A 14773-nucleotide genomic window follows, 5' to 3' on the forward strand; every position below is an offset into this window, starting at 1 on the left:
TTCTTTCACGTGCTTCTGGCGGGAGTGTAAATTGGTACAACGACTTTGGAGAGGAATTTTGCTTTATTTTCCAGAATTTTCAGTGTGCATTCCATTTGCCCTACAAATTCTCCTGCCAGGAGTCTATCCTACAGAACTATTTATATAAGTATGAAAAGATATACATATTAGGATATTCATGGAAGCAGTACTTGTTAGAGAACCTTTAAGTTTTCTTCTCCAAGAATTAGCTCAGTTTCTTCCAGAAATAACTTTTCCAGTTATTTATCTTGGGCATTATCTTTCATGCTATAGGCTTAAGAAAATGTCTAGTGATCCTTGGTTACCCATTCATGTTATTTCACTTATCCATTGGCATTTAAGACAAAAGCAATATGAAGGTTTCCTGAGAACCCTCTGTACCTTGTGAGAGTTTGTTAACAGGCTAAGTTCTCCAGAGTCAGAGAGTGCGGTACCAGTCAGCAAGCTGCCCTTTCTCCAATTCCACAATGAAGACAGAAGTCTTGCAGCACCCACCTCTCATCCATGTCCTAGTTCCTTTCCGTATTTGGATGAGGAGGCAATGCCAGCATTCTGAATGTGTGTGTCTGCTGGGAGTGGGGGTGCCTGTTCCACAGACAGGTTTTTTCACTTCTTTCCCCATTTTCAGTCACATTCTCCCCTTCTCCCCTCCCTTTTACCTGCTGTCTTCCAGGCTCAGAGCCTCTTGGGGCTTCATCTCACAGGCCAGCCCCTCCTCATCCCAGACCCCCTCTGCACACCTGGGCTGTGATTTCCTCTGCTCTGTTAGTGAACATTCTCCCATCTGCTTTCTGTCTTCCAAAAACCTGTTAAAATCATTTGCTCACTGATACCCCCACTCCAGTCTTCTTGGTGGTTTTAGGTCACATTTTTTTTTTAATTAAATCCCTTTAGTATCATTTTGAAGGAATCTTTGGAGAAAGGGAAGAAAAGCTCATGTGCTCAGTTTGCCATCTTGAACCAAAATTCTAAAGTATTATTTGTAATGTTAGAAAACTAGAGGCAATCTAAACATCCCTCAGTAGGGAAGTACCTAAATTAATAATGCTACATCCATTGTACGGAATACTCTGCACTAAAAAAATTAATAACTTAGCCTTATATGTATTAATATTAAAAGATACCCATGATATGACATTAAAATAAGGACACAAATTGCAAAAAGTATGTGTAGTAATATCAATTTTAGAAAATATCTATTTATTGGTACTTACAAAAAGGCCTGAAGAATACACAATGAACTGTGAACAGTGGTTATTTACTGTCAAGTAGTCTTTACACTTGAAGGCAGTGGATCAAGTGTGAAGTTTGTATAAAGAGGGAATTTTACCTTTTTGCTCTATTTCATTTGTCTTGCTTGAAATTTTTACAGTGAACATGCAAAAAATATTAGAAATTAATTGTCATACAAATGTAAGACATCATAGTATTTAAACGTCCAATGTTTCCCGTAAAGAAAGCTGTTCAGGCCGGGCGCGGTGGCTCAAGCCTGTAATCCTAGCACTTTGGGAGGCTGAGACGGGCGGATCACGAGGTCAGGAGATTGAGACTATCCTGGCTAACACGGTGAAACCCCGTCTCTACTAAAAAAAAATACAAAAAACTAGCCGGGCGAGGTGGCGGGTGCCTGTAGTCCCAGCTGCTCGGGAGGCTGAGGCAGGAGAATGGCGTAAATCTGGGAGGCGGAGGTTGCAGTGAGCTGAGATCCGGCCACTACTACACTCCAGCCCAGGCGACAGAGCGAGACTCCGTCTCAAAAAAAAAAAAAAAAAAAAAAAAAGAAAAGAAAGCTGTTCAATGAATAAATTAAAGCTTGCAAATTATAGGTGATCCATAATACTTGACTTTTTTCAATGCTGACCATTATTGTTGTTTAAAACTTTTAGGAGAACATGCTTAAAAGTAAGCATACTGCCAGTTTATTTTTGAAAGCTTACAGATCTTTAAAAATTCCTTCCAAGTCTAAAACTCTATGACAGTCTAACATGTTGGCAGGTAGTACATGTCTTGTATAATCAATTTGTGCTTGGGTATGCTTTTATGTCTGATTTCTTAACTGTTGCATAATGACATTAGTAAACTGAACTGACTGAACTATGCCAAACTTTGATATTTCAGCTAAAATAATTTTACAATATCTTTTACTAAGAAAAAGGCAAGTAATACAAAATGTCAATCATTTAAATAAACTTTTTTCCCCCAAATGGCAGAGTTCAGAATAATTCACATACAAAAGGAGAATTCATAGCTTACACTAAATATAGGAGTTCTAAAGTCTTTCCCATTAAAAAAAATTTAGGACTCTAGAACTCATGAAACAGTCTATATTTTGGAGCATGTAAACACATTCAAATAAACAGAAATTTGGAGCTCAAGTCTGCAGAGTTTCATTAGTTTACAACCTCAAATGAGATGAATAAATATCTTATCTCCTGAAATATGTGCACCATTAAATGTTATGATTTCTCTAGCTTTGCTTGGAGAAAAGAGTAAGCATTGTGGTGAGTTGGCCTCTTCCCCCAGCTCTACATAGGCCACTCCTCCTATGAGTTATGGCTGGGAAGGGGCCAGACCCAAGGCCTTCAGAATCTGAGTCTATTAGGCTAGACCTTGATGGTCAAACTAAATTAAGCCAGAAACTCAGAGTTAAGTTTAATGTACCATCACTATAAATGTATCAGCCAATGTTTCTGGAATATATACCTCCTTTTTCTATTTAGTTTTTAAGTTTTAAATTTCAATTTTCGTATCTTAACTCTATAATTATACCTTTAGTAAGTTTTAGTACGTCTAAAGCTTTTTGAAATAAGCAAAGTATTAATAAATAATGTCCAGTGTTAAAGATCAGAAGGACACGTATGTGAAAATGCCTTGGAGACTGAAGTATTATATATGTGTGGAATGACTACTATTATGAACTAAGTGAGAAGTCTAGGGTGGGAGGAGGGAGAGGATCAGGAAAAATAACTTAGGGGTACTAGGTTTAATACCTGGGTGACGAAATAATCTGTACAACAAACCCCCATAACACAAGTTTAACTATGTAACAAACCTGCATTTGTACCCTTAACTTAAAAGTAAAAAAAAAGAGAATCCTAGGGATGCTCATTTAAATATTGAGGGCTTTAAAAATCATTTAAAATGAGTTGATTCAAACAGAATAAAATACTGAGGAATACAGCTAACCAGGGAGGTGAAAGATATCTGAAACTTTAATTCAAAACATAACTCAAAGAAATCAGAGATGACATAAACAAATGGAAAAACATTCCATGCTCATGGATAGGAAGAATCAGTATCATTAAAATGGCCATACTGCCTAAAGCAATTTACAGATTCAATGTTATTCCTACCAAACTCCCAATTAAATTCTTCACAGAACTAGAAAACACTATTTTAAGGCCGGGCGTGGTGGCTCAAGCCTGTAATCCCAGCACTTTGGGAGGCCAAGACGGGCGGATCACGCGGTCAGGAGATCGAGACTATCCTGGCTAACACGGTGAAACTCCATCTCTACTAAAAAAATACAAAAAACTAGCCGGGAGAGGTGGCGGGCGCCTGCAGTCTCAGCTACTCGGGAGGCTGAGGCAGGAGAATAGCGTAAACTCGGGAGGCGGAGCTTGCAGTGAGCTGAGATCCGGCCACTGCACTCCAGCCTGGGTGACACAGCTAGACTCCGTCTCAAAAAAAAAAAAAAAGAAAAGAAAAAAAAAATCTATTTTAAAATTCGTATGGAACAAAACAAGAGCCCCAAAGGCCAAGGCAATCCTAAGCAAAAAGAACAAGGCTGGAAGCATCATGTTACCTGACTTTAAACTATACTACAGGGCTACAGTAATCAAAACAGAGTGGTACTGGTACAAAAACAGACACATAGGCCAGTGGAACAGAATAGAGAAATAAGGCCCAGAAATAAGGCCACACACCCACCACTATCTGATCTTCGACAAAGCTGACAAAAACAAGCAATGGGGAAAGGACTCCCTCTTCAATAAATGATGCTGGGAGAACTGGCTAGCCATATGGAGAAGATTGAAACTGGACTCCTTGCTTACACCATATGTAAAAATCAACTCAAGATGGATTAAAGACTTAAATGTAAAACCCAAAACTATAAAACCCTACAGGACAACCTAGGTAACACCATTCTGGACACAGAAACTAGCAAAGATTTCATGATGAAGATGCTAAAAGCAATTGAAACAAAAGCTAAAATTGACAAATGGGATCTAATTAAACTTAACAGCATCTGCACAGCAAAAGAAACTATCTACAGAGTAAACAGATACCATACAGAATGAGAGAAAATATTTGCAAACTATACATCAGACAAAGGTCTCATATCCAGCATCTATAAGGAACTTTCACAAATTTACAAGAAAAAAAAACCATTAAAAAGTGGGCAAAAGACATGAACAGAAGACATACTTTTCAAAAGATGACATATGTATGGCCAACAAGCACATGCAAAAAAGCTCAGTATCACTGATCATTAGAGAAATGCAAATCAAAACCACAATGAGATACCATCTTACACCAGTCAGAATGACTATTAATAAAAAGTCAAAAAAGAACAGATGCTGGCAAGGTCATGGAGAAAAGGGAACACTTACACACTGTTGCTGGAAGTGTAAATACTTTCCAACCATGGTGGAAAGTAGTGTGGTGATTCCTCAAAGAGCTAAAAACAAAACTACCATTCAACCCAGCAATCCCTTACTGGGTATATACCCAAAGGATGTAAATCATCCCACCATAAAGACACATGCATGCATATGTTCACTGCAGCACTATTCATGATAGCAAAGACATGGAATCAACCTAAATGCCCAACAATGACAGATCAGAGAAAGAAACTGTGGTATATATATACCATGGAACACTATGCAATCATAGAAAAGAATAAGACAATGTCCTTTGCAGGAACATGGGTGAAGCTGGAGATCATTATACTTCGAAAACCATGCAGGAACAGAAAACCAAATACCACATATTATCACTTACAAGTGGGAGCTAAATGATGAGAAGACATGGACACACAGAGAGAAACAACAGACACTAGGGTCTACTTGACGGTGGGAGGAGGGAGAGGATCAGAAAAAATAACTATTGGGTACTAGGCTTAGTACCTGGAGACACAATCTGTATAAAAAACCTCAGTGACATGAGTTTACCTATATAAAAACACTTCAAATAATCCCCAGAAGAACATTTCCCATTCTAGGAGGCATGATGTTTACGGAGATGTGATCTCATAGCAGTACAAAAGAAAGGAGGAAACACACAAACACTATTTTTCACTATTAAAAAGAATATACCAAGCACTCACTGGGAAACTAGGTTTTCTGCCACTCTAGTGGCTCCTGGGTTTGCCAGAACAAATTGAGCAGTTTTTCTTTGATTAGGTTTCTCTCAGAGTCCCATCTGCCATGCTTTTCTCCTCCCCGCAATAAAACCAAGTTAGTTTTGGCTGCATTTGACTAGATGGGGAAGGAAGAGCTGCAGAATACGGAGTTCCTGGGTCTGGAGTCAACTTCTGGGTGATCCTGATATTTGAAAGTTGCAGACTTAATAGTCTTTCAACTGCTGCAGCCATTGACTGCTGCATGGCCAGTGGCACACCAGAGGAACTCAGGTTCCGAGACTGCCCATGGATATCATCTTTTGACAGGCTACCACACCTGGAGCTAGACTGCCTGGGTCTGAACCTCACCTCCACCTCATTACGGCACGGTGACCTTGGCAAAGTACATAATCTCTCTGTGCCTGCTTTCTTATATGTAAAATGGGGATGGGAATAGCTTCTTTTCCCTGTTGAGATAATTCAAAGATTGAACGCATGTAAAGCATTAAGAATAGTGCTTGACACATAGTTTGTGTTAGGTAAGTTCCTGTTCAATAAATAATTAAAAGATAAAAATGAATATTGCCATTCATTAAGTAGCTTAAACAAATGGTTCCCTTATATTATTTTGTTAACTGATTTGTACATGCTTACATGTATTAGAAACTAGTAAAAGGTAATTTGTTCAAGACCAGGCGTGGTGGCTCATGCCTGTAATCCCAGCACTTTGGGAGGTCGAGGCGGGCAGACCACTTGAGGCCAGGGGTTCAAGACCAGCTTGGCCAACATGGTGAAACCCCATTTCTACTAAAAATACAAAAATTAGCTGGGCGTGGTGGTGCATGCCTGTGGTCCCAGCTATTCGGGAGGCTGAGGCAGGAGAATCACTTGAACCTGGGAGGCGGAGGCTGCAGTGAGCCGAGATCGCACCACTGCACTCGAGCCTGGGTGACAGGGCGAGATTCTGTCTCAAAAAAAAAAAAAAAAGAAAAAAAAAAAAAAGAGTAATTTGTTTGACCAGTTTGTGGTTTTTATCAGATAGAATGCAAATAGCTCAAAAGTCCAGAAGGAAGTATCAATAAAGATCTTTTTACAAAAATGGGTTAAAAATGTCCTCTCAATATTAATATTGCCCACAATGATCGCTGGAAGATTCCACAGCTTTTCAGAAGACGTGCACACTACTATGTATAGGTCTGCTATCCCAGGCAGATGAGGCAGAAAGAGGAGAAAAATAGCTTTTGCTTTAGACCTCCAGGGAGTGAAGGCATAGACAGGATCAACTGTCCCTGGCCACCTCAAATCCCAACAGAACAAACACTAGCTGGTCTCCGCACTTTGCAAAGAGCTTCTCCCATCTTAGAGCAACAATTTGGGCTGTTATCCACTTTATAACCATATTTCTCTTGGGAGAAGCAAAGGCTGGTTTAAATGTATAGATATTAAATATTTATCTGCAAGAAGGACTTTTTTTTTTTTAATGTTCTCCACCCAAGCTTCTCATTTCAAGGCGCAGGCCAGGTGGTACTTTGGCATTCCCCAGGGACACTGTCTGCATGCCCCAGGACTCTCGGCCACTGCTGTGTCTATCTCACAGTTCTGAAGGAATATATCATCTGGCAGGGACAGATGGCTTTCTCTGGAAAAAGACCAAGCTTACCCAAATAGTTGTTGCTCTTGTACATCTCCGTGATGTTGATTTTTGTGGCTCCCTGGGGAATCTCCACAACGCGGTGGTAGCCCAGGCTGGTGAGGGCATGCTTAAACACGCCCGACACAACCTGACAGCCCGTGTTGTCTCCTCCACACACCCCACATTTGTCCACGACTTTGTCGGAGCCTAGGTAGTCATCACAGCCAATGCTCTGCAAATAGGCAGAAAACAAAAGACTCTTATAGTATGTATCAGGAGCAGGCAGGAGGAAGGAGGGGAAAAGATCTCTGGGCAAGAAACTTCTTTTCTAGCTATTTATGAAATATACATTCTAGGAGTGGGGTGGGAGCCACAGACAGTAAACCAGATAAGTAAATAAAAAACAGAGTTCATTTGGTGGTGGTAAATGATCAGGAGAAAAATAACACTGGGGAAAAGACTAGGGAAGATGTAGGGTGCTAGAAATTTACTTAAACAGGTTGTACAGTGAAGTTGTTCTACAAATCCCCGTTGGACTCTGGGAGGGGAGAAGATGATCTGTGCTGGGAGTTTTATACAAAGAATCTCTCTGGAATCATGACAAGCACCACACCTGAAACTGGGGTTTGCCCCCAAGTCTTCTCATATATGCTACACTTAGCAAAGGATCACCAAAAGTAGTGTTCCCCGGACCAGTTTCTTAGGAAATTAAATTGTTTGGGAACTGAAACTCTACTGGTAACTGTGACTCTAGAGGCCTGAGAAACAGGACTTTTTCTTGTTACCCCAGAGCACTTTTCCCAGAGCAGAAGGACGAAGGTAAGCAAGAGCCAGAAACATCAACAAATGGGATCATAACCTGCTAAATCACAGAGTGCTGTTTGTGGAGCCGGTCTCATCAGTATAGAAAGGAATTCTGACGTTCCTGAATTCCCTTCCCCGACAAAAGGAATCTTCCCATTACGCATTCTAGGATCTTTTTGCTTTATCTCTCCCTCCTCATTCATGTTTCCGTTGGGACCATTTTATGTTGCATACAAAAATTAAACTTTGGGCCAGACATGGTGGCTCATGTCTGTAATCTCAGCACTTTAGGAGGCTGAGGCAGGAGGACTGCTTGAGCTCAGGACTTTGAGACCAGCCTGGGCAACACAATGAGATCTAGTCTCTATAAAAAATAAAAAATTAACCAAGTATGAGGGCACACACCTATAGTCCCAGCTACGCAGGAGGCTGAGGTGGGAGGATCACTTGAGGCCAGGAGTATGAGGTTACAGTGAGCTATGATTGCATCATTGTACTCCGGCTTGGGCAACAGAGCAGGCCTTATTTTAAAAAAACCAAAAATTAAACTTTGGAACAAAATGGAATGATCTTCACAAAATCTTTTTCCACTTCTGCAGCTTTCCACTCCTGACCTCATAGGGCTCAGGATCATGTTTCCTGAATCTAACATTGGGACTCATGTTCTGAACAAAGAATTCTGTCACTTTTCCATGAGCAGATGGAATTGAGTAGATTATGGTTTGGACAATGAAATGTTGTGAGTACAGGATTATTCACTGGGTCATGAGGATATGGAAAGATACTTGAAATCAGAATGGTATTCTAATTCTTGAGACACATGTTCTCCAAATCACAGGCTTGTCTCTTTCTTGCATTCTAACTGCAAAAATTAGACCACATCTCAAGGGCAAAGAGATCAGCAACCAGTCAAAGTCCACTTTAGATTTTGTTATGCAACCCCGGGTCTCTTCATGTAGGTCCTATAGGTCAAATCCTGTGGGCAGAGTCAAATCAAAAGGTGCTCATTCCTTCCCCTCTAGCTGCATGCCTGATTGAAACCTTCCTGCAGGCACTGCCCTTCTGCATTATTGCTTCCATATTCCCGAGCGCACATTGACCCATCAATAATGACTGGTCTCTCTTCACAAATAGCGTCTCTGTAAAACATTACCTCTGACAGTAATAGGACATCATCTCAATATGTTCATCCACATCCAATTAGCCTTTCCAAATGTCATGTTTGCTATGTATTTCTCCTCCCTCAAATCCTTCTCACCCTGCCCCATGCACATTTTAGCAGAAAAAATAAGGAGTATGTTCTCCATGCATGATATCCATAGCCCCACCCCCCTTGAATTCTCCCTTGCTTTGAAACAAAAAAAAAATGTCACCAGCAACAGGGGTTTTGAATAGTAGAACCCATGTTATCAAGGCAAGATTCCAACTGAATCAAGGAGATGCCTCTGACTTCATCAAGGGGGAAGGTGGCCAGGAGAGGTGGTCAACACCCACTGCCTGCCTTGTCTAGTGACATATCACACTCCCTCTCTTCCCAGCCTACAGTCTGTTGCTGCTACCCCTGGACTCGACTTGTCCAGACTGAGCTCATTCTCATAGGGGTCCTTCTGTTAAAGGGAGTAATGTGTACACAGGTAGGAAAGAACACAGAATGACAAGGCTGAAGTGCAAGCCTGCTGGGAGGGATAATACGAGGCTGGAGAGTTCAGCGGAATTTGTCAAGAATCTTGTTTGCCAGATTGAAGAATTAGCTTTTCATCCTATGGCATCAGCAACCCCCAGATGTCTGGAGAAGGGGACAGCCATGCTCAGACCTGCTTTTCGGTGATAACAATGGCTACAATGTGGAGCGGGCCTCACCTAGGGTGAGGACAATGAACCGTCCAGTGAGTCTCTCTCCTGTAACTAGGGTGTAGGAGATATTTCAAGAATGAATGAGAGTCACCAAAGATGGGACAGACGTCACATTAGTCACATGAATCCTCAGCCCCAGCCCAGTTAGAATGGAAGTATCACAAGGAAATTACACAAGCATGGACAGCTTCAGATAACCACAGACACAGATAAAATGTCATTTCATCTTGTCAATCAGACATTATATGAAAATGTTCTGTACAATTTGATGGACCCACCCCCACCAGATCTCCTGCACAGCATGGTTGCTCTGGATCAATCTAGACATGGGAAGGAAAGGCTGCAAGAGTTTTTCCTGGTAGATGTCCAAGTAGCCTGGAGATTGGTTTCAGTGAAGCATGTGGCTGCACAAGGTTGCCAAGAACTAAAGATGACGGCCTGTTTCCCTGCAGCCATGATCAATAGCTTCCTTAGAACACACTAGGAGCACTCTTCAGTGGTCTAGTGGCTACCCAGGCCTCTAAGACACTGAGTTCCCAAGGAGTTACCAAATAGCTCTCCTTTACTTCACAAAGCAAGAGGGACAACTCCAGAATGAGAACTAGGCAGACGACATATATTCAAGACCTTAATATATAGCTGAGGCCAAGGGCAAATTACACACATGACAACTGTCCCTTCTCCTGCACAGGGCTGTTGTGAAGATCAGATGATGTAATGAGGGACGATTTGGATTGGATGTCTAGGAGGGCATGGCTGGGGAATGACCTCTGGACTAGGATCTGAATGATATAAAGGACCTGCCATGACAAGATCAAAACACGTAAAGATGTATTTCATCACTGATACTGTTGAGTGACTACACTGAAAAGGCTGCCCAGAAAATCCCAAGCTGAATGAGACACAGGTCTTGACTTTGGGAATCTGAGTCTAACAGGAGCGATCAGACATACACACAGAGAATCACAAGCTATCAGGCAATGAGGAACCCCTGCGTGCTCTATGTCATGCTGGACAGGATCAAATCTCTTTTAGAAAGTCGATAATTAACAATTGGGTACATAGAGTCTGGAGGATGTTGCAATATCCCAGCCTGAATGAGGGGAATGGGGATAGTGTGAAGGGATTTGAGAGATGCTTACAATGCAAAATGAACAGGACTTTGTGACTGTCCTCATCCTCCTCCTTGCCATCTTCCTCAACATTATCATGTCTAACATTTATAGTCTTTAATATCTTCTAGGTCCTCTGAAACATACGTTTTTCCATTTAATCCTAAAAAACCATCTGTGAGATTGCTGAAATTTATAGGAAACTAAGACTTAGAAGAGAGGTTAGGTAATTTGCCCAAGGATAAAATGCTAATAATAGGTAGTGCTGGGATTTAAACCCAGGCCCCAAACCAAAGCCCATGTTTTTAACCATTAGGTAAAAGTTTGGAGGTCAAAGGATCGGAGGTCGTGTTGAGGGTTCTAGCTTTGTTGAAGGAGTAGTGGTAGTGACCTAGGTGCAGAGGAACAAGTTCAAAGCATGGTTACCATGAAGACTGGAGACAGCCTGGCCTAGAAGTGACTCTGACTTTCTCCTCTTGCAGGATTATGAGGGACCAACCCCATTATGTATCTCTCTTACACTGGCTCTTTTAACATTATACTTTACACACAGTGTGGGAACACATATTCTAGCCTATCTTCCTATTGCATTACTTTCTTATTGTTATAATGTTTTATTTTGAAATAGTGTAAGACTCAGAAGAAGTTTAAAATGAGTGCAGAGAGTTTCAGTGGTGTTTTACCCAGCTTTCCCTAATGATAATATCTTGCATAAACAAAGCACTTTGTCAAAACTTTGTATGCCGTTGACAGAAGTATAACACTATTAACTTAAGAATAGGCCTTGTTTGTATTTGTCATCTTTTAGATGCACTTTTTTTTGATGTTTCATGAACTATTATCACATGTATAGATTACGTGCTACGACCTTCTTTAAAGCAGCTGATATTCTCCTCCAAAACACAGCCGTATAATCATTAAGTATAATCATTAGCTGATGTCATTTATCAGGAAAAACAGTTTGTAATAATGGAAAGAATGTTGGGCTGGGAACCAGAAAACCTGGGGTGCAGTCCTGGCCCAGTCCCTGGCTTGCTGTGTGATGCTGGATTGGTCACTTGTCTTTGAGGTAGGTGCTGAAAACATTTCCACCACCATCCAGATCTTCTTCCCAAGCACAGTGTTCAGAAACGAATCTGGCCTGAATTCTGGTTTGTGTATCAGGAGGCTGATCAATTGGTCACTGACAGGGAAGACTTAGTGCTGACCTATGTCTAGACTCTTTCAGAGGCACCACTGCAGTGTCATCAGGGGGTGCTTAGGGTGGGCAAGAGAATCTGCCTTCTTGTGCTGTCTGCGGCTGATGAGTGCTGTATCTATGGACATTTTGATGAGTTGTTCTGAGCCCTGGGATTTTTTTTCTGCCTGGATAGGGATGGAGCAGCTACCCCTTAGGACTGTTGGGAAAATCAAATGAGGGAAACACAGAAGGTACTTAGCAGAATGCTGCAATATGGTGGCTTCTCAGAAAATGCTGGGTTTTGTCATCATTGTCTTCATGTATTTGATTTTGTCTGAAGTCTATTCACTTTTAAGTAAATCCCATCATCATATAACCACCCAGACCCACCCCTACTTCTGTAACACTTTCTACTTCTTCTGAGTCAGAAATATTCTCTTCTTCATTTGGTGAAATTCAGAAAACTTCAAACAGCAAAGAACAAAACAAAAATGACCAAGGTTCACCATAAAGTCAAGACACCTTGCACAGCTTCTACATTCTCACTGCTCAAACAGCACCCGTTGAAAAAGGCCAGAAAGAACATCTACTCTCTGATCTACCTTTATTTTATGTTTCTTGCTCATCATGTACTGCAGTTCAAAATAGATATTTCTTGCTGTTACAAAGACCAGTGGATAACCATCAGATGTCCTTTGTATTTTTTCCAGTGATTTTTGTAACACGTTGTAGGAAAATTTTACACATTGCAAGCCATCACAGGAGAAATTGCTCAAGAATTACCCCCAATTGTGTGCCAAAATTAACCTGAATGAAATTTCCTGAGGGAAATGAGCAATCTGGATGACATATTTGGAGGTGAATTTCACAGGGAGGAGGCCTCTGTCCGTCACGGCAGGGTAGGCTGGTGCCAGGCATTCAGATAGTGGAGGTCCTGATTCCCTAATGGGAAGCAGATGTGTCTGTGTGTGCTCAATAAACATATGAGACAGGGTAACCTCAACTGTTTGGCTAGATGACCCCCACAGGTAAAACAACGTGCCTCAATAATCATGCTGGTAGAACAGTATGGGAGAATATTAAAATGATTAGTAGCTGACACCAATTTACTTATATTTACAGTGAGCTAATTCGTGGAAATGCATATGGATGCCAGAATGTTTACTCATGACATTCTGTTGAAAGAAATCCTTTGCATATGATAAATATCTTCCTGTTATTACTGTTAGGAATGTAGATCAATACCACCTTCCTGGAAAGCAATTTAGCAGTATAGACCATTTGATCCAGTAAATTCTTCTTCTAGGAATTTATGCTAGGAAATAAGAAATCAGGCCAACAGTTTCTGTATGAAGGGCTCATCACAGTATTATTAATAAAAAATTGGAAACATCCTAAATGTTCAACATAAGGAAACAGTTAATCTATTCTGGGTGGATCTTTTTCCAGTTGTTATTCTCATTAAAATCTTCTAACACTTATGCCTGTAAAACTGACCTTCAACATAGTTCAGTAAATGTTTCCTGAGCCAACCTCAACTATGTGCCAATGCAGTGGTAGGCAGCAGAGACATGAAGGTAAAACAAACAAGGTTCTTATTTACAGTCTAAATTGGAGGTCAGCAAACTGTAGCTAGTAGGCCAAATCTGGCCCACAATCTGTTTTTATAAATAAAGATTTATTAGAACACAAACACTCCCCTTTGTTTAGTTATTGTCTACGGCTGCTTTTGTGCTGCAACAGCAGGTTGAGTAGTTGCAACACAAACAGTAAAGTCTACAAAGCCTAAAGTATTTAGATTTGGCCCTTTACAGAAAAAAAATTGCCAATCCCTGGTCTAAACTGAAAGTCAGACACAATCAAATCACTTCAATATTGTTTGTAAACGTCGAGAGGGAGATGGGCAGAGTCCTGTGCAGCCAAAACCAAGCTCAGGTAGATACTTCCAAATCTACCCTGATTGCCTTCATCCTGTATCATATACACCCACTTGATTTGTTCCAAAGTGACTCAATTGTAAAACAGAAGGCAGAGAGTTGTCTTCCACAGTAGTCTTCAACTTTTTTAAGTAGAAAAAATATACCTCAAAAATAAAATCTCATGTGGAAATCCAAAGCTCCACCACGTAAAATGAGAAAAGCAGAACTGCTTTGGTTGAAGGACTGTCAGGGTTTAGAAGCCTAGCTTTTCACCCTCCTGCCTGCTCTTCTTCCTCAAGGTGAGGCCTTCTCAACTCCAGCTCTACTGACGTTTTGGTCCTGAAAGGTCTTTCTTATGGGGGCTGCCTTATGCACTGTAGGATGTTTAGCAGCATCCCTGGCTTCCATCCACCAGATGCCAGGAGTATCCCTCTCAGTGTGACAAACAAAAATGTCTCCAAACATTGCCAAATGTTCCCCATGAGAACAAAATCACCCTCAGTTGAGAATCACTGCTCTTTATTCCAAAGCCCATGGGACACTTAGGAGCACATAACAGATTCCCCAGAAAGCTTTAAAATGATGGCAATTCCATAGAAGCACATGAACAGCCTTTGTAAATGTCAGAGAAGCTAATAAGCAAAGAACACTTAATTATCCGATTTCCAAAAATAGTTCCTTACTGCTATCAAACCTTCTCGCGTTCTTTAAGAATGCCTCTTGGCTTAACTTCAGCATGAGTATGATTATGTATTGCAAAGAGCACAGTACCTGGGACATAGTAGGTGTTTAATAAGTGTTTGTTGAATGAAAGAGCAGTTGGTTGAGGAATCAAAAGATCAAAGTTATGGGACTAACTTGCTCTTCAAACTGGCTCATCTCTAAGGTCCCTTCTGGTGCCAAATT

General features: G+C 40.9%; 1 protein-coding gene across 3 annotated transcripts in view; it reads right to left on the reverse strand.

The window, feature by feature from the left end:
• Nucleotides 1-14773, reverse strand: part of THSD4 (thrombospondin type 1 domain containing 4) — a 702948-nt gene that overhangs the window by 126220 nt on the left and 561955 nt on the right. For all 3 annotated transcript variants that reach the window (XM_033189536.1, XM_033189537.1, XM_033189538.1), the window contains one exon: nucleotides 7026-7230. In XM_033189536.1, coding sequence (XP_033045427.1) covers nucleotides 7026-7230 — 205 coding nt within the window. The remainder of the gene's footprint in view (nucleotides 1-7025; nucleotides 7231-14773) is intronic.

This window comes from Trachypithecus francoisi, unplaced genomic scaffold (assembly GCF_009764315.1).
Source record: "Trachypithecus francoisi isolate TF-2019V2 unplaced genomic scaffold, Tfra_2.0 Lachesis_group3, whole genome shotgun sequence".
Lineage (NCBI taxonomy): Eukaryota > Metazoa > Chordata > Mammalia > Primates > Cercopithecidae > Trachypithecus > Trachypithecus francoisi.